General features: G+C 42.3%; 1 protein-coding gene across 2 annotated transcripts in view; it reads right to left on the reverse strand.

Moving 5' to 3' along the window:
* The window catches only part of DSCAM (DS cell adhesion molecule), a 609,674-nt gene that overhangs the window by 103,020 nt on the left and 479,034 nt on the right, over window positions 1-27,620 (reverse strand). Inside the window, exons 24-26 of one of the 2 annotated variants that reach the window (XM_073584700.1) lie at window positions 26,330-26,428; window positions 21,100-21,288; window positions 10,481-10,771 (exon numbers count right to left, since the gene is read on the reverse strand). In XM_073584700.1, coding sequence (XP_073440801.1) covers window positions 10,481-10,771; window positions 21,100-21,288; window positions 26,330-26,428 — 579 coding nt within the window. Of the gene's footprint in view, window positions 1-10,480; window positions 10,772-21,063; window positions 21,289-26,329; window positions 26,429-27,620 lie in introns of both variants that reach the window. The other variant, XM_073584699.1, reaches the window with a different exon arrangement.

A 27,620-nucleotide genomic window follows, 5' to 3' on the forward strand; every position in this document is an offset into this window, starting at 1 on the left:
TACACAGCTCAGCAGACAGTATCACACAGGATAGGATTAGATACACGGCTCAGCAGTCAGTATCACACAGGATAGGACTAGATACATGGCTCAGCAGTCAGTATCACACAGGAGAGGATTAGATACACGGCTCAGCAGACAGTATCACACAGGATAGGATTAGATACACGGCTCAGCAGACAGTATCACACAGGAGAGGATTAGATACACGGCTCAGCAGACAGTATCACACAGGATAGGATTAGATACACAACTCAGCAGTCAGTATCACACAGGATAGGACTAGATACATGGCTCAGCAGTCAGTATCACACAGGAGAGGATTAGATACATAGCTCAGCAGTCAGTATCACATAGGATAGGATTAGATACACGGCTCAGCAGACAGTATCACACACGAGAGGATTAGACACACGGCTCAGCAGACAGTATCACACAGGATAGGATTAGATACATGGCTCAGCAGTCAGTATCACACAGGAGAGGATTAGATACACGGTTCAGCAGACAGTATCACACAGGAGAGGATCAGATACACGGCTCAGCAGACAGTATCACACAGGATAGGATTAGATACACGGCTCAGCACACAGGAGAGGATTAGATACAGGGCTCAGCAGTCAGTATCACACAGGAGAGGATTAGATGTCCAGCAGATTGCCAAGTGTTTTGAAACAGCAGGGAGCAGCTCCTCCCATGTTTTGCAAGAGCAGGGGCAGCAGCTGGCCGTGTGTTTTGGAAAGAGCAGCTCGGTCTCCAGTAGCTCGTCCTGTATCCTCTCCTGCAGCTGGTATGTGCAGAGTGAACATCCAAGCCCTGCATCTGGCATAACAGGGCTTGCAATAGAGTGTAAATGAAGCTAAAAGGAAGCACTGGGCTCTAATAAGATGGCGCCTGGCCACACCTACAGCTGTGAATTGAGCTGCCCACAGAGGCGTGGACAGTTCACTCCTGACGCAGCTGCAATGAAAGAGATAGGGTCGGGAGCCGACTATTGTCTCTTATGCCCAGGGACTGCCGTAAATGAGCATGGAAAGTGTCGTTCAGCAGCCAGAAAGGTAAGATGGCAGCCCCCAGTGGCTGCATTACTACAGAAAAAAAAAAAATATCCATACACACCACTGAGTCAAGCTTAGGGGACAATATCTTTTTATACGATTTTCTTTTTTACATTAAATTATGAAAAAACACGGCACCTTCTCTTTTAACATTTAACTTTCTGAACATGACTGGAACATTGAACATGGCTTCTTCTGCCTACTTCTTGCTGCTAGAGATCTGGCAGCGCTTATTCTCGCATAGCCGAACCACATTTGGCTTAAGGGAGGAAGCAGTTGAGACCCTCAGTAGGGCTTGAAGATGCTCATCAGTAAGTCTGGACCTGTACTTGGACTTATTGAAGTTCAAGGTAGAGAAGAGCTTTTTGCACAAGTATGTGCTCCCAAAAAGACTCAAGGTCCACTTGAACATTCGGGAAAGCTCAGGGAAGATGGGGGGCAATTCTCTGTAAAATTTCCCGAGCTTATCTGCTTTTCCACTCACCTCCCTGAACTTGGCTTTGAGTTCAGAGTTGCACTGCAGTTCAATGAGCTCCATTTGAAGCACAGGAGGGGCATCTTGCACATCAAAGGAGAAGGGGTCCACAAAATTTTTGAACCGCTCACCATAATCTTTGAAAATTCGTGGAGAACAGGAGAAGTCCAAGAAGACTGGAGAAGAGCAAAAGTTGTTCCAATCTTCAAAAAGGGGAAGAAGGTGGACCCAGGCAACTATAGGCCGGTGAGTCTGACTTCTATACCAGGAAAGATCTTTGAACAAATAACAACATGTATGTCAGTACCTGGATAAGAATGAAGTGATTAAATAGAGTCAGCATGGGTTTGTAACTAATAAGTCATGTCAGACTAACTTAATTTCCTTCTATGACAGAATGACTAATTGGGTGGATCAGGGAAATGCTGTAGATATAGTATATCTTGACTTCAGCAAATCATTTGACAAAGTATCTCACACAATCCTTATTGAAAAAATGACTATGTATGGAATGGACATTGCAACTGTTAGGTGGATTCATACCTGGCTTAGTGATCGGACCCAAAGAGTGGTCGTAAATGGCTGAACATCCAGTTGGAAGAATGTCTCAAGTGGGGTACCACAGGACTCTGTCGTGGGCCATGTATTGTTCTACATCTTTATCAATGATTTAGATGAAGGAATTGAGGATAAACTGATTAAATTTGCTGATGACACAAAGCTAGGAGGGATAGCTAATACTAGAGAAGAGAGTGAGAAGATTAAAAAAGATATAAATAAACTGGGGCAGTGGGCAGCAACTAACAGAATGGTTTTTAACAGGGAAAAATGCAAAGTACTACATCTGGGCAATAAAAATGAAAAAAGCATATACAGAATGGGAGGAATAGGGCTAAGCAACATCACATGTGAAAAAGACTTGGGTATACTAATAGATCACAGACTGAATATGAGTCAACAGTGTGATGCAGCAGCAAAAAAGGCAAATGCAAATCTAGGATGTATTAACAGAAGCATACAGTCTAGATCACGTGAAGTCATTATTGCCCTCTACTCCTCTTTGGTCAGACCTCATCTGGAATACTGTGTCCAGTTTTGGGCGCCACATTTTAAAAAAGACATCAACAAACTGGAGCAAGTTCAGAAAAGAGCGACCAGAATGGTGACCGGTCTGCAAACCCTGTCTTATGAGGAAAGGTTGCAGGATTTGGGAATGTTTAGCCTGCAAGAGAGAAGACTGAGAGGAGACTTAATAGCTGTCTACAAATATCTCATGGGCTGTCACATTGTAGAAGGATCATCTTTATTCTCATTTGCACAAGGAAAGACTAGAAGCAATGGGATGAAACTGAATGGGAAGAGACACAGATTAGATATCAGAAAAAACTTTTTGACAGTTAGAGTGATCAATGAGTGGAACAGGCTGCTACGAGAGGTGGTGAGTTCTCTTTCAATAGAAGTCTTCAAACAGAGGATGGACAGATATCTGTCTGGGATGATTTAGCAAATCCTGCTTTGAGCAGGGGGTTGGACCAGATGGCCCAGGAGGTCCCTTCCAACTCTACGATTCTATGATTCTATTAATTTTGAAATGTGGCTCTGTGTGTCTTGAAGTCTGCAAATCTGAGCTCAAATTCCTCCTGTAGCTTCAAAATGACATCCATATACTCCTCACCACTGAATTGTGCGCCTGTTTCCATGAGTGCCTTGCATGACGGGAAACGGCAAAGGATTGTCTGAGAAAGCTGGGCTTTCCAAAGCATAAGTTTTGAAGAGAATGCTCTCACGTTGTCATAGGCAGCACTGACAAGTTGCCCCTGGCCTTGTAACTTCTTGTTCAGTACATTAAGCCAATGTATGAGATCAACAAAAAAAGCTAAGTCCATGAGCCATTTTGGATCATATAGCACAGGAACAGCAGCCCTATTTTTCTCCATGAAGGCTTTCACTTCCGCTCTCAACTCAAAAAATCTCTTCAATATGTTTCCCCTGCTGAGCCAATGTACCTCGGTGAAGTAGAGCACATCCCCATGCCGATGCGTCTTTTCCGCTTTTTTTTCTGTCCCGCTGAGCAGTAATTTCCGCGGCCGCCTCCGCTTCTGAGCCCGGGGTAATGGCACAAGTTCGCAATAAGGCCGGCTGGATGTCCCACCTCCAAGATCAATATACCGCACCGCCCCACCGCTCATTCTGAACCCGGCGCACCTGAGTCTGTGGCGCAGTCCGGTCCCTGCTCGGCTGCTCCTGCTGCATGTGTTGTGAGTGTGACTCATACGCCTTGCCTGCTGACAGGAGGCTGCTGTGACTGTCTAGCCATCATCATACTCACCTCCTCCTGCTGCAGCTCCGATGGACCAGCGCCGATATCTTCCTGTATGAGCGCGCGGTCACATGTCACGTGGTACCGCTCATTAAGCTCATGAATATGGGCGCCACGCCTATGAGAGTGGAGTGGCATTCATATTCATGACCTTAATGAGCGGTACACATGCGAAACTCGTCCGTGTTTCTCGCATGTGTGATCCTGGCCGAGGGCCGTAAACTATTGTCCCCAGGACCCATGAGGTGAGGGCCGCAAACTATTATCCCGAGGGCTGCAGTTGGCCCGCGGGCCGCGAGTTTGAGACCCCTGGTATAGAGTAATAGTTCCCCCCATTACCTCCAGAGAACAGTATAGAGAAACAGTGGCCCCCATTATCGCCAGAAAATAGTATAGCACAATAGTGGTCCTCTTTTCTCACAGGTATGCAATAGTGCAAAAATTGTATCCGATATCCCAGGACTAGAAATTCACATCCACCAAATATAAGACAGTGCTGATGTAGAAATGTAGAACATAATCTGAAAATATATTGACAACGTGGAGACAGTTTTCATCCAGGAAAAGGATAGGTGAGATGTGGCATCTGTCTTCTACTGAGAATAGGTTGTAACCTCCTAATCAGAAAATAGGTGGCATGTCTAAAGAATAAGATGGCTCACAAAAAAAAAACCTCTAAAAAAGATAGTGCAGAGGTGCTGTCCGTCATCCTCCAGCCACCATAACACAAGACATGTTTGGTTCCCTGTGACTGAATGCTGTGTTACATGTTGGTCCGCTATCGGGGCCTTCCCGGCACACTCCGAGTCTGCGAAATATCAGACACATTGATCTCCATTAGCTCATCCTCTGCATCAAACGCAATAATCACAGTCATAAATCTTACACTTCAGTGCGATCAGAGCCGATCACGAGCAGAGCCAAATGGAATTTAGGCAAAGCAAATTCTCCTGCTTTCGTGACTGTTATAAGATACGAGGCTCTGGCAGACTACGGACAATTATGGCTCCCACCGCGGGCCCAGAAATCAGATTCACAAAATGGATTGTCAGGAAAAATGGCGGAAACCAAACGATTGCGGTTTTGGTAAATTACTTTTGGCCTGGATCTGAAACTATTATGTAAATGAGAATTGAAGCTTTCTGAAAAACCAGACTGTCAGAAGATGAAAAGATATTCTGGAAACATCGTAACTTTAACTCCATCATAGTAACATAGTAACATAGTTTTGAAGGCTGAAGGAAGACCTTATGTCCATCTAGTTCAGCCAATTTTTTAGTGCAGCTGTCCTGCATTGTTGATCCTGGGGAAGGCAAAAAACCCACAAAGTAGAAGCCAATTTCCTTCATAGGGAAAAAAATTCCTTCCCCTAAGCTGGGTCAACCATCTACTTATAATATTCTGTTATTCGTAACCTTCTATACTGTTACTCACAAGAAAAGCCTCCATTCCTTTCTTACATTCATTCAGTGAGTTGGCCATCACCACTTCCTCAGGAGGAGAATTCCAGAGCCTCACTGCTCTTACCGTGAAGAACCCTCTTCTATGCTGGTGCAGAAATTGTCTTTCCTCCAAACGAAGAGAATGCCCCCTTGTTCTTGTCACAGTCCTTGGTACAAACAGTTCATTGGAGAGATCTCTGTATTGCCCTCTGATATACTTGTACATATATATTAAGTCTCCCCTAAGTCTTCTCTTTTCTAGAGTAAATAGACCTAATTTTCATAACCTTTCTGGGTATTGTAGTGAACCAACTCCATTTATCATTTTAGTAGCCCGCTTTTGAACCCTTTCAAGTTCAGCAATGTCTTTCTTGAGCACCGGCGTCCAAAATTGCACACAATAATCCAAGTGTGGTCTGACGAGTGATTTGTACAGAGGGAGGATTATGTTTTCATCTCGTGTCCCCAGACCTCTTCTAATGCATCCCATGACCCTATTTGCTTTGGTGGCAGCTGCCTGACACTGGGCACTCCAATTTAGCTTCTTATTGACTAAGATGCCTAAGTCTTTTTCCATGTCTGATTTCCCCAGCAGTTTCCCATTTAGTAAGTAATTGTAGCATCTGTTTCTCGTTCCCATGTGCATAACCTTACACTTATCTGTGTTAAACCTCATTTGCCATTTTTCAGCCCAATTCTCCAATTTACTCAAATCTGTCTGTAGCTGCAAACTGTCCTCCTTTGTGTTAACTACCTTACATAGTTTTGTATCATCTGCAAATACTGATATTTTACTGTGTAAGCCATCCACTAGATCATTAATAAATATTTTAAATAGTAGGGGGCCCAATACAGACCCCTGTGGTCTCCACTAGTAACCCTGGCCCAATCTGAGTATGCCCCATTAATAACCACTCTTTATTTTCTATCACTAAGCCAGCTACCTACCCATCTACACACATTTTCCCCTAGCCCAAGCTTTCTCATCTTACTTAACAATCTTTTATGTGGGACAGTGTCAAATGCTTTAGAGAAGTCGAGATAAATGACATCCAATGATTCTCCATGGTCCATTTGAGAGCTTACATCCTCATAGAAGCTGATCAGGATAGTTTGACAGGAGCGATCCTTCATAAATCCATGTTGATATGGAGTTAAACATTTATTAACATGGAGATATTCCATAATGGTATCCCTTAGAAACCCTTCAAAAATTTTACCCACAACAGATGTTAAGCTTACCGGCCTATAGTTTCCAGGTTCCCTTTTACATCCGTTTTTGAATATTGGTACCACATTTGCTTGCCGCCAATCAAAAGGAACAGACCCTGTTTCTATAGAGTCTTTAAATATAAGGAATAGAGGCCTGTCTATCACATTACTTAACTCCCTTAATACCCGAGGGTGAGTGCCATCAGGGCCTGGTGATTTGTCAATTTTAATCTTACTAAGGCGGTTCTGCACTTCTTCCTGGGTTAGGCAGGTAATACTTAATGGGGAGTTTACATTATCACTCTGCATTTCCCCTGGCAAATCCTTTTCCTGTGTGAACACTGTTGAGAAAAAAGTATTTAAAACATTTGCTTTTCCCACATCGCTCTCTATGATTTCACCCTCATTGTTCTTTAAAGGGCCGACACCATCAATTTTAATCTTTTTACTTTTGATATAATTAAAGAACAGTTTGGGGTTTGTTTTACTTTCCTTAGCAATGAGTCTCTCAGTTTCCACTTTTGCTAAATGTACTTGTTTTTTACACATTTTATTTTTTTCTCTATAACTTTTTAATGCGTCTTCATTGCCTTCTTTTTTTAGCTTCCTAATTGCCTTGTTCTTGATTGCCCTTTTTACATCCTTATTTAGCCACATTGGTGTTCTCCTGTTCCTAGCCCTTTTATTTCTGTACGGTATGGCTATCTCGCAGTGGGTGTGTAAAACTGATTTAAATATTTCCCATTTATTTTCTGTGCTCCTATTTTTGAGGACACTGTCCCAATCAATTCGGCGAAGGTCCTCTCTAAGCTGATCAAACTTTGCTTTCCTGAAATTCAGCGTTTTCGTAACCCCCTTCCAGGGCACCTTACTGAAGGACAAGTGGAAGTGTATTATATTGTGGTCACTGTTCCCTAGGTGCCCACAATATAATACATCATAGGATTGGTTTATCTTCCATGGGGACAAAGGATTGGGCATGTTTATATTCAAGATGTCTGATTCTTTTTTTTTTACCCCCTGACAACAGGGGAGAGTGAAGTCATGCACAACGGATTAAATTCTTCCAAACTCAGCCATGTTGGCAGGAATGTATAATGTGTATGGGGGCGTCTCGACAATCTCCCAACAGATGACATTGGAGGAAAGAAGGCTCTGGCCTGCTGAATACATGGGCTCACTGGTATAACCTGAAGATTAGGAGCGCTACATGGTGATAAAAAGTGATGACATCGCTATATCAGACGGGGACGAATCCCAGGAGCCGCTGCGTCTAGAAGTGTACAAGCGTCAACGGGAAATAGTTTCATACGCAATAGTCGTGAAAACCGCAATAACCGGATCATGAAGGTAAATTACAGAGATGGTTTTTTTTTTAAACGATTCATCATTCACCTTGAGTGTTTCTTGTATTCTGGATGTATATGATACTTATGACGGGAATTGCACTTTAACTGTTCATAATTGAACAGCGGCAGAGGCTACAGATCTTATTTTCTGAGAATTTAAAGCTGACATCGAAAACAGAAATAAAATAAGTGGCACATTATATATTAAAGAAGGCTTGGCACAATATTGGTATTATTGACAGTTTACAATAACGCGCACAAAAAAAAGTTACTCTGTGTCACTGCCAAGTATAGGGAGCAGACTGACAGCAACATCATGGAGGAAGTGAATCTATGTGTATGCTATAATACTGCCTCTACAAGAATATAACTACTATAATACTGCTCCTATGTACAAGAATATAACTACTATAATACTGCTTCTATGTAAAAGAATATAACTACTATAATACTGCTCCTATGTACAAGAATATAACTACTATAATACTGCTCCTATGTACAAGAATATAACTACTATAATACTGCCCCTATGTACAAGAATATAATTACTATAATACTGCTCCCTATATACAAGAATATAACTACTATAATACTGCTTCTATGTAAAAGAATATAACTACTATAATACTGCTCCCTATATACAAGAATATAACTACTATAATACTGCTCCTATGTACAAGAATATAACTACTATAATACTGCTCCTATGTAAAAGAATATAACTACTATAATACTGCTCCTATGTACAAGAATATAGCTACTATAATACTGCTCCTATGTACAAGAATATAACTACTATAATACTGCTCCTATGTAAAAGAATATAACTACTATAATAATGCCCCTTATATACAAGAATATAATTACTATAATACTGCTCCCTATATACAAGAATATAACTACTATAATACTGCTTCTATGTAAAAGAATATAACTACTATAATACTGCTCCCTATATACAAGAATATAACTACTATAATACTGCCCCCTATATACAAGAATATAACTACTATAATACTGCTCCTATGTACAAGAATATAACTACTATAATACTGCTCCTATTTACAAGAATATAACTACTATAATACTGCCCCCTATGTACAAGAATATAACTACTATAGTACTGCTTCTATGTACAAGAATATAACTACTATAATGCTGCTCCCTATATACAAGAATATAACTACTATAATACTGCCCCTATGTACAAGAAAATAACTACTATAATACTGCTCCTATGTACAAGAATATAACTACTATAATACTGCTCCTATGTACAAGAATATAACTACTACTGTATAATACTGCCCCCTGTATACAAGAATATAACTACTATAATACTGCTCCAATAACAAGAATATAACTACTATAATACTGCCCATTTGTACAAGAATATAACTATTATAATACTGCCCCCTATGTACAAGACTACAACTACTATAATGCTGCCCCTATATACAAGAATATAACTACTATAATACTGCTCCTATGTACAAGACTATAACTACTATAATACTGCTCCTATGTACAAGAATATAACTTCTATAATACTGCCCCTATATACAAGAATATATCTACTATAATACTGCTCCTATGTACAAGAATATAACTACTATAATACTGCCCCTATGTACAAGAATATAACTACTATAATACTGCTCCTATGTACAAGAATATAACTACTATAATACTGCTCCTATGTACAAGAATATAACTACTACTGCATAATACTGCCCCCTGTATACAAGAGTATAACTACTGTAATACTGCTCCAATTACAAGAATATAACTACTATAATACTGCTCCAATAACAAGAATATAACTACTATAATACTGCCCCCTATGTACAAGAATATAACTTCTATAATACTGTCCCCTATGTACAAGAATATAACTATTATAATACTTCTCCCTATGTACAAGAAAATAACTACTATAATACTGTCCCCTATGTACAAGACTATAACTACTATAATACTGCTCCTATGTACAAGAATATAACTTCTATAATACTGTCCCCTATGTACAAGAATATAACTATTATAATACTTCTCCCTATGTACAAGAAAATAACTACTATAATACTGTCCCCTATGTACAAGACTATAACTACTATAATACTGCCCCTATGTACAAGAATATAACTACTATAATACTGCCCCCTATATACAAGAATATAACTACTATAATACTGCCTCTACGTACAAGAATATAACTACTATTATACTGCTCCTATGTACAAGAATATAACTACTATAATACTGCTCCTATGTACATGAATATAACTACTATAATACTGCCCCTATGTACAAGAATATAACCACTATAATACTGCCCCTATGTACAAGAATATAACTACTATAATACTGCCCCTATGTACAAGAATATAACTACTATAATACTGCTTCTATGTCCAAGAATATAACTACTATAATACTGCCCCCTAAGTAGAAAGAGAGATAAGAGAATTTTCATATCAGAGTAAAATATATATTTTGAGTTAATTATTTTAATTGTTATGCATTATTAATATTGATAAGTAATTACCACAGGTAGTAATTTAGAAGACTCTTACATGTATTACTAGAACACATTAGATACTGAAAAGTCATATACTACTTACTGCCATCGTAATTCAGTGTTGCAAAATTGGCCTGCTTTTCGGCGCAGCCTGCACTGTTGCACACTCTCATCTGTAGTTCATACCACATTGCTTCCTGCAGGTCATACAGTATATAGGACTTGGACAAGGAGGTCCTCTGCGCCAGGGTCCACACCGTGGTGCCAAACGGTCGGTATTCCAGGTTAAACGATGTGATCGGACATCCACCATCATTCCAACCAGTCAGACTCAGCCTCACTCTCGTGCTGTTAATACTGGCAAACAGGTCTTGTTCTTTTGAAAACTGAGGTTCTAAAGACCAAGAAGGAATGGAAAGAAAAAAATATCACTACTGAAAATCAAGATGGAAGAAAATGCATCAATAAATATTTAGAGTGTGGTCAGCTTTCTGTTAGAAGATATGCCCAATGATATGATAATCATAGGGCCCCCGTCCACTCATCAGCTATAATCAATGTGGGAGTTCAAAACAATTTGTTTATTTTTGCTGCAGCGCCACCACAGGGAAAATGAAGCATTACATGATGTCTCTTGAATTCTATTGGCTGTCCATGTGATACATTGACCTGCCAGAGAAATAGAGACCCTTTAGTGGAGACGATCTCCTGCTAATAGATCACAAATTAGAATACAGCCTTAACCCAACAACCCATTTAATTTCTTAGATCTAAGCAAATGGCAATAAATATATACAAATGTAGATATAGAGCTGTGTTAGTCATCCCACTGATTAATATTACAGTGGGGAAAAACCCAGCTGATACCAGGGAGCAATTAAATTCAGTTGTCCAGTCAATATTGATAGGATAGACATTAGTCGTACATCCGTTTGATGCTTCACAGCCTACATGGTCACCAATGTTGCCCAGTTTAACGACCCTTGAAGCAGCTCAGGACACATCCACAATTACTGTAAGTCAAATCTAAGACCACCTAAAGATGTCTAAAGACACCATGGAGGCAAGTAACAATTATTAAAGAACATATATCCCTCCCAGATCTCCATACATAGATGTGTCTACTAATATCGATACTTGGATGTCTCCACTAATCTCCATACATGGACAATTTAAATTACCTCCATCCATTGATTACTCTGTGGATCTCCATATTTGAATTCCTACATTGATCTTCATACTTGGATGCCTCCTCTGATCTACATATAAGGACGCCTCCGCTTATACATGGATATCTCCACTCCTCTTGATACATGGATGGCTCTAGTGATCTCAATTCATGGATTCATTCACTGATCTCCATACATGTATGCCTCCACTGATCTTCACACATGGATTCCTCCACTGATCTCCATACTTGATGCTTCCATTGATCTCCATACATGGATGCCTCCACCAACATTTATGGATGGCTACTTCCTCTGCTTTCCATACATGGATGCCTCAATTGATCTTCTTGCGTGGATACCTTCACTGATCTTCATATATGGATTCCTCCACTGATCTCCATACATGATGCTTCCATTGATCTCCACACATGAATTTTCCTCCATCAGTCTTCATACGTGGATACTTCTACCGATCTCCATGCATGGGCACCTCCACTGATCTCCATGCATGGATATCTCCACTGATTTCCATACATAGATTCCACCTCTGATTTCCATACATGGATACCTCCACTGATTTCCATATGTGGATACCTCCACTGATTTCCATACACGGATTACTCCATTGATATCCATACATGGATACCTCCACTGGTCTCCATACATGGATTCCTCCTCTGGTTTCCATACATGGACACCTCCACTGATCTCCATACATGGATACCTCCAGAGATCTCCATACATAGATTCCACCTCTGATTTCCATACATGGATTCCTCCACTGATCTCCATACATGGATAACTCCACTAATCTCTAAATAGATTAATCTACTAATCTTCATTCATCGATGTCCCATTCAATGTTCATACCTAGATGTCACCACTGATCCCCATACGTGAAGGACTTTATTGATCTCAATACATGGGTTCCTTCACGTGATGTCAGTACAAAGATTTCTCCTTGGTCTGTATGTATGTCTCCCCTGACCTCCATGGAGTCCATAGATAGATTACGGTAAGTTAAACTAAAGCAAGAATACCTAGACAGGATCAAGTGTGACCAAAAAAAACGACACTGGCACCAAGTTTGATGTCCAATGGGGAAAAAGAAAACCAAAAATATTCTCCAGAAATGTTAAGGCAAATACAGGCCAAGTGAAGTCTGTTATAAGAAAGTTTCATTTTACATAAGTAATTATCATTTCTTACTGACTTAATAATCATGGTTAATGGTCCATAAGACGATATCATGCAGGTGCTTATTATTTATAGCATCAGAAAGTAGTGACTCTCACGCTCCATTACTTAACAGTTGATTTTGAGACGTAGAGTGTGCAGCTGTCGCTGTATTATATCTTATCCATTATTATAAAAAGTTACAGAAGGTCAAATTCAATCCCATGCCGGAGTTCTTATGGGGACCAAATAAACCCTCTTGGTGCTTTATACATAGGGTAAATCCAAAGATTATGGTCAAGACCACAGAAGATGCTCGAATAAGGACTATCCAGCTTGTTTCTTGCCAGACATGCCTGAGCAGGTATACTTTTGAGGCACAGGCTCTATTAAAGAGAGGTTATTGCTAAGTGAACATTTTGCCTCGGCTTGCTGCTGCCCAGTCTACTCTGGACACCTAGGGAATGGCACTGGAGCCTGCCTTGGCACCTCTCTTAGGCCTAGTATCTAGACATTCATTCACATCTCTCTTGACCTGGAAAACTGTCTCAGCCTGGATACTTCTAGATCCAGGATGCTTTGGCTTGAGAAAAAGCCTCTCAACATGGAAGATGAGTCATGTCATGCACTGCACAAACAACCCATTGATGTGTATGGACACTGTGTAATACTTAAAGTAACCCGTGGAGGTGCTGGAGGGAACTGAACCCCTAATCCCAGGTTCCCCTCCCCAGATAACAGATGATCGTTGAGGGTCTGGGCAAGAGAGACAGTTTTCGAATTGCTTACTGTCAATAGGCTTCTAACAAGCTGCAATTGTCCAAAGCATTTTTTGGAAGGAACTGCTCAGCTCCCTGGAATAAGATTTCACAAAAAATAACAATCCTGAATAAGCTAATCCTTCTCTGATGACTGATTTCTATTTATTGTAGTTGCACATGTGTAGGAATAGATGTTATCAAATTCTACAAATATGTATTTGTTACTCTCAAATCTCATTTCTGTGGCCACCTCCCCAATAAAACCAGAAATGAAAAGCTTCTGGGTGGGTAAATGACCAAGCTGCAGGAGCTCCACCAAATCGGACTTTGAATAACATGATTTTGTGGGAACCCCCTTTAGTATTGTGGGCTCTTCTTAATCCTTGAATCTACTGTTCCTTTATTTTATGCCAGGGTCACTCCAGCATCTTGGACTACTTCTGCTCTTCAAATGATGATCTTTCATTTCAACTTGACCTGATCTTGAAGCTCGCCCATAACCCTGACCTCACCTGTCTGATTAAGCTACTAATCCACAATTTGGCACTTTGTCACGAGTTCCTCCTCTAGATCTCTTTCTCTTTTGCCAGTGACACATACTAGAGAGAGGAAGCGTTAAAGTTCAAAAGATTCTATATACAATAATAATTCATTATTATTGCCATGTGTCCATAAAACAATATTTGCTAATCCGAAATCAAAGACAAAGGATGCCAATGCTGGGGATTAAAGGAAATCACTTTTGATTTGGTACTTTTTGGGTTGGAACTCAGAAAAATAAATAAAAAGTTGGAGTACCAAAAATGATTTCGCAGGGACTAAATACAAGAGTCCTTGTAGTCCTAAGAAGATGAACATAAATATAGATGGGATTGTGGAGAACATTTTGGAGCAACTGGTCTTCGTAGACCTTTTCGTCAATATGCTTCATATTTTGTAGCTTCACATATTCCAAATTAACACTTCATATTACCCTTCTCCATCCTGCTGACTTCAAAAAACGGCATTATCTGAAAAAATTGCAGATATTATGTTTTCGACTCCATTTGCTTCTGAAGTGGCTCTTGTGAATCTGTTGGAAGTTCTGATCTTGGTAAACCATTGGGAACATAGGCTAAAATCTCTCTATATAAAACTGAATGTGTGTGTGTATCACCAACCAATCACGAAGCATCTTTCATTTCACCAGAGCTCGTTAAAAGAACCTGAGCTATGATTGGTTGCTATGCTATGGTGCAATCACTCTTAAAGGGATCTCCGGTATGGAAATGAGGGCAAATCCACTCTGCGCTTTGGTACTGACCCCAAGCCTCTCTTAAAGGGATCTCCGGTATGGAAGTTATGGTAAATCCCTCAGTGCTCTAATTCTGACCCCAGGCTTCTATCAAGGGGATCATTGGTATGGAAGTCAGGGCAAATCCACTCAACGCTCTGGTTCTGACGCCAAGCCTCTCTTAAAGGAATCCCCGGTATGGAAGTTAGGACCGTTCCACTCAGCGCTCTGGTTCTGACCCCAGGCTGACGGGATGATGTGGGATATTAGGGGTAGTAGTCCGGTGGCTCTGGCTGACGGGATGATGTGGGATATTAGGAGTAGTAGTCCGGTGGCTCTGGCTGACGGGATGATGTGGGATATTAGGGGTAGTAGTCCGGTGGCTCTGGCTGACGGGATGATGTGGGATATTAGGGGTAGTAGTCCGGTGGCTCTGGCTGACGGGATGATGTGGGATATTAGGAGTAGTAGTCCGGTGGCTCTGGCTGACGGGATGATGTGGGATATTAGGGGTAGTAGTCCGGTGACTCTGGCTGACGGGATGATGTGGGATATTAGAGGTAGTAGTCCGGTGGCTCTGGCTGACGGGATGATGTGGGATATTAGGAGTAGTAGTCCGGTGACTCTGGCTGACGGGATGATGTGGGATATTAGGAGTAGTAGTCCGGAGGCTCTGGCTGACGGGACGATGTGGGATATTAGGAGTAGTAGTCCGGTGGCTCTGGCTGACGGGATGATGTGGGATATTAGGAGTAGTAGTCCGGTGGCTCTGGCTGACGGGATGATGTGGGATATTAGGAGTAGTAGTCCGGTGGCTCTGGCTGACGGGATGATGTGGGATATTAGGGGTAGTAGTCCGGTGGCTCTGGCTGATGGGACGATGTGGGATATTAGAGGTAGTAGTCCGGTGGCTCTGGCTGATGTGGGATATTAGGGGTTGTAGTCCGGTGGCTCTGGCTGATGTGGGATATTAGGGGTAGTAGTCCAGTGGCTCTGGCTGACGGGATGATGTGGGATATTAGGGGTAGTAGTCCGGTAGCTCTGGCTGATGGGATGATGTGGGATATTAGGGGTAGTAGTCCGGTGGCTCTGGCTGACGGGATGATGTGGGATATTAGGGGTAGTAGTCCGGTGGCTCTGGCTGACGGGATGATGTGGGATATTAGGGGTAGTAGTCTGGTGGCTCTGGCTGACGGGATGATGTGGGATATTAGGGGTAGTAGTCCGGTGGCTCTGGCTGACGGGATGATGTGGGATATTAGTGGTAGTAGTCCGGTGGCTCTGGCTGACGGGATGATGTGGGATATTAGGGGTAGTAGTCCGGTAGCTCTGGCTGATGGGATGATGTGGGATATTAGGGGTAGTAGTCCGGTAGCTCTGGCTGACGGGATGATGTGGGATATTAGGGGTAGTAGTCCGGTGGCTCTGGCTGACGGGATGATGTGGGATATTAGGGGTAGTAGTCTGGTGGCTCTGGCTGACGGGATGATGTGGGATATTAGGGGTAGTAGTCCGGTGGCTCTGGCTGACGGGATGATGTGGGATATTAGTGGTAGTAGTCCGGTGGCTCTGGCTGACGGGATGATGTGGGATATTAGGGGTAGTAGTCCGGTGGCTCTGGCTGACGGGATGATGTGGGATATTAGGAGTAGTAGTCCGGTGGCTCTGGCTGACGGGATGATGTGGGATATTAGGGGTAGTAGTCCGGTGGCTCTGGCTGACGGGATGATGTGGGATATTAGGGGTAGTAGTCCGGTGGCTCTGGCTGACGGGATGATGTGGGATATTAGGAGTAGTAGTCCGGTGGCTCTGGCTGATGGGACGATGTGGGATATTAGAGGTAGTAGTCCGGTGGCTCTGGCTGACGGGATGATGTGGGATATTAGGAGTAGTAGTCCGGTGACTCTGGCTGACGGGATGATGTGGGATATTAGGAGTAGTAGTCCGGAGGCTCTGGCTGACGGGACGATGTGGGATATTAGGAGTAGTAGTCCGGTGGCTCTGGCTGACGGGATGATGTGGGATATTAGGAGTAGTAGTCCGGTGGCTCTGGCTGACGGGATGATGTGGGATATTAGGAGTAGTAGTCCGGTGGCTCTGGCTGACGGGATGATGTGGGATATTAGGGGTAGTAGTCCGGTGGCTCTGGCTGATGGGACGATGTGGGATATTAGAGGTAGTAGTCCGGTGGCTCTGGCTGATGTGGGATATTAGGGGTTGTAGTCCGGTGGCTCTGGCTGATGTGGGATATTAGGGGTAGTAGTCCAGTGGCTCTGGCTGACGGGATGATGTGGGATATTAGGGGTAGTAGTCCGGTAGCTCTGGCTGATGGGATGATGTGGGATATTAGTGGTAGTAGTCTGGTGGCTCTGGCTGACGGGATGATGTGGGATATTAGGGGTAGTAGTCCGGTGGCTCTGGCTGACGGGATGATGTGGGATATTAGGGGTAGTAGTCCGGTGGCTCTGGCTGACGGGATGATGTGGGATATTAGGAGTAGTAGTCCGGTGGCTCTGGCTGATGGGACGATGTGGGATATTAGAGGTAGTAGTCCGGTGGCTCTGGCTGACGGGATGATGTGGGATATTAGGAGTAGTAGTCCGGTGACTCTGGCTGACGGGATGATGTGGGATATTAGGAGTAGTAGTCCGGAGGCTCTGGCTGACGGGACGATGTGGGATATTAGGAGTAGTAGTCCGGTGGCTCTGGCTGACGGGATGATGTGGGATATTAGGAGTAGTAGTCCGGTGGCTCTGGCTGACGGGATGATGTGGGATATTAGGAGTAGTAGTCCGGTGGCTCTGGCTGACGGGATGATGTGGGATATTAGGGGTAGTAGTCCGGTGGCTCTGGCTGATGGGACGATGTGGGATATTAGAGGTAGTAGTCCGGTGGCTCTGGCTGATGTGGGATATTAGGGGTTGTAGTCCGGTGGCTCTGGCTGATGTGGGATATTAGGGGTAGTAGTCCAGTGGCTCTGGCTGACGGGATGATGTGGGATATTAGGGGTAGTAGTCCGGTAGCTCTGGCTGATGGGATGATGTGGGATATTAGTGGTAGTAGTCTGGTGGCTCTGGCTGACGGGATGATGTGGGATATTAGGGGTAGTAGTCTGGTGGCTCTGGCTGACGGGATGATGTGGGATATTAGGAGTAGTAGTCCGGTGGCTCTGGCTGACGGGATGATGTGGGATATTAGTGGTAGTAGTCCGGTGGCTCTGGCTGACGGGATGATGTGGGATATTAGGGGTAGTAGTCCCGTGGCTCTGGCTGACGGGATGATGTGGGATATTAGGGGTAGTAGTCCGGTGGCTCTGGCTGATGTGGGATATTAGGGGTAGTAGTCCGGTGGCTCTGGCTGACGGGATGATGTGGGATATTAGGGATAGTAGTCCGGTGGCTCTGGCTGACGGGATGATGTGGGATATTAGGGGTAGCAGTCCGGTGGCTCTGGCTGATGTGGGATATTAGGGGTAGTAGTCCGGTGGCTCTGGCTGACGGGATGATGTGGGATATTAGTGGTAGTAGTCCGGTGGCTCTGGCTGATGGGATGATGTGGGATATTAGGGTTGCTGTCCGGTAGCTCTGGCTGACGGGATGATGTGGGATATTATAGTGAATGTGGCTATGCGGAGTGGGCGGGGCTCTACAGTCAGCTTTATATATATATATATATATATATATATATATATATATATATATACATATATATATATATATATATATATATATATATAATCATTATAATTTGTTATAACTAACCTTAGTTAGTTATTATGCCCGGGCAGCGCCGGGCTCCTCAGCTAGTAGTTAATATTTATCGAAGAGTACTGATATACGATAAAGGTCAAGGAAAGAGCAGATTTACATCTTAATGCGATTCTACAGAACACAAAGTAACGGATCTACTTTCCAAGAAGTGAAAACTAGATATATTGATATTTAAAGAGAGCACACAGTGCCTGACCCAGGAAAATATATGCGGGATTATACTGCAAACTCATACATATTTATATCCACACAATGCGATTCATATAAAAATGACATACAGCAGAGGACGGTGCCATAAAATTGTGGCCTCTTAAAGTCATAGTGCTGATAATCATGAATCGTGGTTAAAGAACAAATTAGGCAAACAAGCACACATCACATACATTCCTTAACTTCTTAACAGTACCCCCTATTTACATTTTAAACCCAGTTGTGAGGGTAGCAAAAAAAAAAAAATCAATCCTGTTGATAGCAACTGTTACATCAGTTCTGGGTATCTAGGGTTTTGTTTTCTTCTCGGGGGTCTGCTGCCCTCTGCTGTGCTCCAGGTCGGGTTATGCAAGTGGCCCAGCATGCTGCAACGGCTTCATCTGCCTAGACCTATTTAAGGCCCATTAACACACCCCTGTGTCTTGGGATTGAAACGCTAGTGTTCCTTGGTGGTGAGCTTCATTATCTGTACTACTGTTTCAACACGTATCCATCTCTGATAGGTTAGACTCCATCTGTCCGTCTGCTCCTGAGTTTCCATTTAGTCCAAGTCTCCACAATTTTGTTGTGTCCTTCGGAGGCTGCACCAACGCCTGGAGTCTGTGTGCCCACCAAGATTAGTGGCTTAGTGGATCCACCTCACCTGGTAAGCCCAACTGTAACCTAAGGTCAAGAATCTGCTCACTCCTGCATCGTCCCTATAGATTACTTTAACAAAAGGTGGCACCTTCAATCGTTGGGGTACACAATGTTTTTGGGTCCAATTGTCTACGACATGCATAACCCTCAGGTTGGGATTGATCCTCCCCTTTTCTAGGAATTTTATCTACGTCAGGAGCTAAACTAACATAGAGGCAGACCAAGTTTCTACTATGGGGGATCTGGAAGAAGAGACCAAACCATGGTCAGACATCCAATCACCTTTAAAAACAGATGAGTAAAACCTTCACAGGATTGGTCTTTACAGAGGAACCGGATTGTGATAAACGTGTACGGAGCTGGTCCAAGGGTCACGGTAAGTGGGCAAAACCCAAAAGGACAGGGTTTAAGCAAAATGAGCCTGGTAATATGGCCACAAGTGGGCATTTCAGGGCAGGGCGTAAAAGTCCCAATTTTGGCAATTTAAGAAAACTTGTCACCAGGTCAAAAGTGACCAGCTTTTTTTATATCTTATCTTATTCCCGTTGCTCAGCTGAGTATGCCGCTTTTGGTTTTTTTTAGAATCCACCCTACAGTTTGAGACTTATGAGCCTTTTTATTTAGTGATGATTTTATGGCGTTTCTCCACCCAAAAAAACAGGAATAAAATAAAAGCAAAAACTGGACACCATTTATCTGGTGACAGGTCCACTTTGCTGTTGGCCTCTGTTCACATGTCCAGAAGTTACTTTCGTTTTTAGATCCATTATGGGATAATAAATCCAGGAATGAAACACTCCAGCACAGGACTTAGGCCGGGATCAGACTTGCGAGTGTGATGTGAGAAACTCGCGCAAGTCTCTTACACGCCGGGTGTTGATGCGAGAGACTCGTGCGAGTTTCTCGCATCACACTCGCAAGTCTGACCCCAGCCTTAAAGAGATATTCCCATCCCCAAGATCCTATAGTTATATGTAGTAGGATATAGTAGGTGTAATAATAAAAATATTAGCAAATACCTCCAGTTAGAAGTGTAGTATAGTTCTTCTGATTCGCAACGTCACTTACCCCATGTGCATGGCATTGCAATGGCTTAGGTATCTCCATCGTTACGAAAACTCATATAATGACAGTTAGTTACAGTAGTTGCTAGTGGTCGTAACCATGGATGCCTAATCTACTGCAACGTTTACATTGGGTAAGCGACATAGTGAATCAGAAGAACTATACTACATTTCTAATTTGAGGTATTTACTAATATTATTATTACTACATCTGCTACATATTGGGATAGGATCTTGGAGAAGGGAATATCTCTAATTTTTTCAAGAAGTGTCATAATATTTCTTGCTTACTTTCCAGCTGCTATCCATTTGTTTGCTGGATCAAAAAAAACGCATCTATGCAACTTTTATGCTAAGGAAAAAAAAAACGGATATTAAAAGGATCCGTGTTTATTCAGCATTCAAGTCTATGAAAAACAGATCATAATAGATTACTTATTTTTTTTACTACTGGATTTGTTACAAGGAGAGGACAACTGCACATGTGAGCAGAGCCTTGGGCCCGAGCTTCACTGTATTGGTATATATATAACAGAAGAAATACAAAACCATCACATTCATGTTTATTTATAATTGCAAAAGTCATTAATAAAAAGGAAAAAAAACTGGATGACGTATAATTACTTCCTGCTTTGGATGGGCAGGACAAGACTCCAGTACCTTTCCCAAGGGTTTTTGCCTCTATGATCTCACTGATGCGTCCTGGCCCCACTCCGTTCTGGGCTGTCAGAGTAAATTTATACCAAGTGCCGCATTTCAAATTTTCTAAACGGTAAGAACGTTCACTGGGACTGATGGGAAAACTGCCCCATTGTTCACTGTTATCCTCCGAATACTGGAGTATGTAACCTGTAACGAAAGCAAGAAAAAAAAAAAAAGAAAATATCCAACCGATTATATATTAATCATGAAAATACGTAGTGCAGGACACGATGAGTTAATACAAAGGCGAACATGTTAACATTCTGTCACTGTTACTAACAAAGTAACCAGCAGAAATTACCTGGTCCCCAAATTTAAAATTTGCTACTACCTGACATTTCTGATACTTCTTTATATGAGGCCTAAACACTCATCACTTCCCTCCCTGTAATGGGCTGAAATGTATACACTGCATGTGATATGCATGCTGCTGCGCAGAGCAAGTCTAGCGCCTTCGTGGGCCTTATACTCCATCCTGTGTTTCTACACAGCAAAGTAAGGGAAACAAGGTTATAATGTGATCTAACTTAAAGGGAATTGAGGTAACATGATGTAGGGGCAGAGACCCTGATTCCGTCAATGCATCACTTAGTTGTGATACATTCTCTGTTTTCTCTGCTGCAGATCTAGCAGAGCTCGGAATGCTGAGCCCTGTATAACCCCGCCCCCACACCACTGATTGGACGCTTTCTGTGTACACTGTATCAGTAGTGGGAGCAGGGTTGGACTAGGAGGAAAGGGACACCTAGCCTTCTAGTGATAATCTCCTGCTGATAAAATACTGATTTCATATTGAAACAGCCCAGTAAGTGACACACCCCTGTGATCAGGGTCTCAGCTTCTACATCATGCCGCTCTCACATTACAAAGCAATAGATTCTGCTGATAGATTCTCTTCAAAGTGGCTGTTTACCCCACAATGAAAATTTTAGTATGTTTACTATATGTATATAGACACCATACCTGGAGTCTCCGTACAATCCTTGCTTATCCCCCCCCCCTTTTGCCAGGAAAATGGCGGCATAAGAAGCAGAGTGGAAAGTCAGTTACCCCCTCCCTTTCACTACCAACGACAGTCCTGTGTGATGATGTCAGCATCATGTCTTACCATGGTCCATTTGATATTATTAGACAGGTGTGTGGGGGGAAGGTCTCCTAAACCACAGCAACAGGGATAAGAAAGGCACTAGGTATACTGACTATACATTAGGAAGGTCTAGGGCTAATTTTCATTGTAGGCTGGAGAGAATTATATCACAGGTCTATTAGCACTGTTAGGTCACATGACTCTCAGGAGCCAATCATTTTTTGGGGGATGTGAATGTAGTAAAAGTCCTGATGGAACATAAAATCTCTAAAACAATTTTTTTTTAATAATAGTAAACATGTTTGGAGATGCAAACTAAAAATCTAAAAAAGTTTCCCAGTAATTTGCTGTGAAGCAGAATGTCTGAAAAACTCAAATTAATTTCAGCAGACGCAGATGTTCACACTTTGCTGCTGATCTCAAGTGTTGGACTTTTTCCCAAGCTGTCTTTGTTCTCCAGTAATAAAGAAAAATTGTCCTGGGAATGCAGGGACACATAAGGGCGCAGGTCCCGCTATGTAATACTAGTAATAAAGAAAAACTGTCCTGGGACTGCAGGGACACATAAGGGCGCAGGTACCGCTATGCACTACTAGTAATAAAGAAAAACTGTCCTGGGACTGCAGGGACACATAAGGGCGCAGGTACCGCTATGCACTACTAGTAATAAAGAAAAACTGTCCTGGGACTGCAGGGACACATAAGGGCGCAGGTACCGCTATGCACTACTAGTAATAAAGAAAAACTGTCCTGGGACTGCAGGGACACATAAGGGCGCAGGTACCGCTATGCACTACTAGTAATAAAGAAAAACTGTCCTGGGACTGCAGGGACACATAAGGGCGCAGGTCCCGCTATGTAATACTAGTAATAAAGAAAAACTGTCCTGGGACTGCAGGGACACATAAGGGCGCAGGTCCCGCTATGTAATACTAGTAATAAAGAAAAACTGTCCTGGGACTGCAGGGACACATAAGGGCGCAGATCCCGCTATGTACTACTAGTAATAAAGAAAAACTGTCCTGGGACTGCAGGGACACATAAGGGCGCAGGTACCGCTATGCACTACTAGTAATAAAGAAAAACTGTCCTGGGACTGCAGGGACACATAAGGGCGCAGATCCAGCTATGTAATACTAGTAATAAAGAAAAACTGTCCTGGGACTGCAGGGACACATAAGGGCGCAGATCCCGCTATGTACTACTAGTAATAAAGAAAAACTGTCCTGGGACTGCAGGGACACATAAGGGCGCAGGTCCCGCTATGCACTACTAGTAATAAAGAAAAACTGTCCTGGGACTGCAGGGACACATAAGGGCGCAGATCCAGCTATGTAATACTAGTAATAAAGAAAAACTGTCCTGGGACTGCAGGGACACATAAGGGCGCAGGTCCCGCTATGTAATACTAGTATTAAAGAAAAACTGTCCTGGGACTGAAGGACACATAAGGGCGCAGATCCAGCTATGTACTACTAGTAATAAAGAAAAACTGTCCTGGGACTGCAGGGACACATAAGGGCTCAGGTCCAGCTATGTACTACTAGTAATAAAGAAAAACTGTCCTGGGACTGCAGGGACACATAAGGGCGCAGGTCCCACTATGCACTACTAGTAATAAAGAAAAACTGTCCTGGGACTGCAGGGACACATAAGGGCGCAGGTCCCGCTATGCACTACTAGTAATAAAGAAAAACTGTCCTGGGACTGCAGGGACACATAAGGGCGCAGGTCCCACTATGCACTACTAGTAATAAAGAAAAACTGTCCTGGGACTGCAGGGACACATAAGGGCGCAGATCCCGCTATGTACTACTATTAATAAAGAAAAACTGTCCTGGGACTGCAGCGACACATAAGGGCGCAGGTCCCACTATGCACTACTAGTAATAAAGAAAAACTGTCCTGGGACTGCAGGGACACATAAGGGCGCAGATCCCGCTATGTACTACTATTAATAAAGAAAAACTGTCCTGGGACTGCAGGGACACATAAGGGCGCAGGTCCCGCTATGTACTACTATTATTATTGATGACCCAGTTTTTTTTAAAAGGACAATTTTACCAATCTGTCTAATTAGAAAACAAGACGGCAACTGCGGCATGGAACCGGTCCTATGTTATGTTTGTTTTATATCCTCTGATAAATCTTACTTCTATAACACAAGCCACCACTAGGGGGAGCTCACTGCATTCAGAGTTCAACAGCAGCTGTATACATCCTTATACAGAGGGCTCCCCCTAGTGGTGACCACACGCAGCCACAATTTTACTATTAGTATTTAGTGTTGTCTTCTATGACCCAATTAGGGTAGTGCTGCTCCCTTGGTGATCTCAGATCAAGTCATCCAAAGAGTTTATAACTATATATGTTTTCTCCATAAGATTCGTGATCACAAATGTAAGAAATCCCCTGCAGGATACGAAAAGGAAGAAACGTGTAACGTTATTCAGCTCACAAGGTGTCGGCGAATTTTCTTTGATGATCTTGCTTCTTGTGAGAAAACAGCAGAAAACAACATCCTGACAGGACTTCTAAAAAAGAAATCATCTAATACCGAGTGAACAAAGCAATCACCAAGACGTACGCAAAGAATCTTGTCACTATAAAAAAAACGGCAGCTCCGAGCCTCTACACCGTGCCCTCTCCTGTCAAATCTTAAGATATTTCATGCAAATCACATTTCAGCATTATGGGAAAGCTGGTTGACGATCAATATGGCTGCCACTAGAGCTCCAATGGGGACTGTCACTCAGCTTTCCTTGGATTCTGAATGACAAATCTGTGCACTGTGCAATTAGTCACAGTTCTCTTCTTATAATCTGGTCTCTTTATTTGGTTCGGACACCTTTAGGACCCCATGGTTTTAGGGCCTGATAGTATCTGCCATCTTGGCCACTCGTATAGTTAGGTGGGGGAGAGGATAGCCTATGTAGGTTGTCTAGGATTAGAAAACCATGCTTTTTTCTTTTTCTACACACAGTTCCACCTCTGTCCACAAGTTGTATATAGTTTTTCCACTTGGCCCTATTTACTTCAATTGGAGCTAAGGTAAAGTATTACCCACAAACTATGGACAAATGGGGCACTGCTTCTGCAAATAAGCTGCTATTATTGTGTCTCCATAGTAACAGACTACAAACAAACCCTGTGTAGTCTGATCCTGCAGTCGCACTTTACTCTGCACTGACACTCTAAAATGTCAGTGCAAAGTAACCTGTGTGCATGAGATCATGAGAGTGGGGAGCTGTCAAACACAAATGGACTCCCCATACAAAACATAGACATGGTTTATTACCATCGCTGCCTTCCTGATCACTGAATACACAGCGTTGTATAAACACTCTGCATATAGGATGGTAAGCGATGTTGGCGCTTCCTCATTCAGACCCAGGATAATGTGATCGCTGGGTGTAGGGAGAGAGCAGAAGCAGACACTGATCAGGCAATGAGTTGTATGTACTTCACCTGTAACTGGGGCTAATATCCCAGCCCAAGGTACAGAGGAAATCTGCAATAAAACTAACATACCCCCCACCCCTTACTTTTAAGACCTTATGGGGACACAGTGTGTGAAATAAATGAAAAAATAAATAAATGAAATACGCAAGAAAAAGAATAAAACAAAACTTAAAAAGCAGAGAAACTGCCTATCTAATTCACTATTTAAAGCCATGTCCTCATCAGAAAAAAAAACATGCTTTTTATATGGAAAGGGGAAAGCAATTAACAATGTTTTCAGCAGTTCTGTGTGATACAAAAAAAAAAAAAAAAAAATTAGGAAAATTTGAAAAATAGGCACATTTCGATATCAGAAAAAATAGAATATAAACGTGACACAAAAATTAAGCCCATGTATCTTGAGGAAAAAAAAAGGAAAAATTATTTTATTCTCCAAACAAAAACCTGAACATGTCCTTGGTCGGGAAGGGGGTAAAATGGTCTTATCCTGAACGGGTTTCATGCACAGCAGAAGACTTTTGTTACTCTACTTTGCGAAGTCCTCATCGTAAATCTGTTCTATATATGAAGAAGAAGAATGATCAGCCTCCTCCTACTACAGCTATTATTCCAGACCTCCACATACTAATGTTTTCTTACCTCGGATAGAACTCCCTCCATTGTCTCCTGGTATCCAGGAAAGGGTTATGGACGAAGAAGTACTTTTGGACACGGTCAGCCGAGGTTGGTCAGGAGGCACTGGAAGAAAGCAGATAAGATGGTGATGTTTAAACACCTCTGATGTACACTTGTAAACAAAGCAATGGGGAGAGGCTCCTGCTGCAGTCACATAGAGAGAGGTTAGATAACAGGGGAGGTGGAAGGATGATTTTATCGGAAAGATATAGAATAGTTGTATAGGTTTTACTGTACAGCATAGGAAATGAAAGGAGGATAGTAAGTGCATGCACCACTTTGTAAGTTTGACAGAAAAGAGTCCAAAAAAAGTAGCATCATATGGATAAAAAGGGCCATGGCGTGGACATAAAGGGTAACCTACAAAAAGCAGTATCATTTTTTTTGGGGGGTTTACTTTATTTGTGCAAAATATGGTGAAGCTTTACAGTTTAGATCAGTGCCAAATTTATCTAGTTTATGTTTTGTACTTTTGCACAATTAAAACTATAGAAAAAAACAATAGTAAACAATAGTTCTTGTGCCATATTCTGAGAACCGTTACTTTTTTTAATCTTTTTTATCTTTCTGTTGAGTGAGCTGTGTAAAAACCATTTGTTTTGTTTTTTTTGCAGGATGAGTTAATGTTTTTACTTGTACCATTTTTACTTGTGCCATATAAGTCTTTTTAATTACTCTTTAAACAGTTTTTGGGACATAAGATGAATCAAAAACAACAAATCCAGCATTATTTTTCTGTTTTTTGTTTTTTTTTACAGAATTTACCATGCCAGAAAGTAAATTTATAACTCTGCAGAAAAAAAAACAATTAAGAGAACATTTTCATTTTTTTATAGGCAAAAATGAGTATATGTGGTTCCATCTTTATAAAAATGCATATGTATCTATAAAAAGTGCCGCAGACATACGTCATACAAGTAATGGATCGCTTTGACCCCCATTGCTATTCTTCAGAGCATTGTTTTTCCAGGACATAACGATCATGAAAGGATTGTAAAAAGTCAGAAAGGAACAATACTGGCAGCGGCGGATACAGTGACGTGAAGCCGGTGTTCACAACGCCTGCAGTATGTATCCATGATAAACACGGTGTTCTTGGATCAGTACAGATGACACCTGGCTGACACCTGCCTACAACAACTGGATGGGAGCAGTCTGCAATACCATGGCCTCTGAAATCTGTATATATCACAGCAGGCCTGATCCATTACCGTATAAATAGTTTATCTGCTCAACGGGGAGAGGACTGCTCTTC

This window comes from Dendrobates tinctorius, unplaced genomic scaffold, assembly GCF_039654945.1.
Source record: "Dendrobates tinctorius isolate UK_male_01 unplaced genomic scaffold, ASM3965494v1 ptg000084l, whole genome shotgun sequence".
Classification (NCBI taxonomy): domain Eukaryota; kingdom Metazoa; phylum Chordata; class Amphibia; order Anura; family Dendrobatidae; genus Dendrobates; species Dendrobates tinctorius.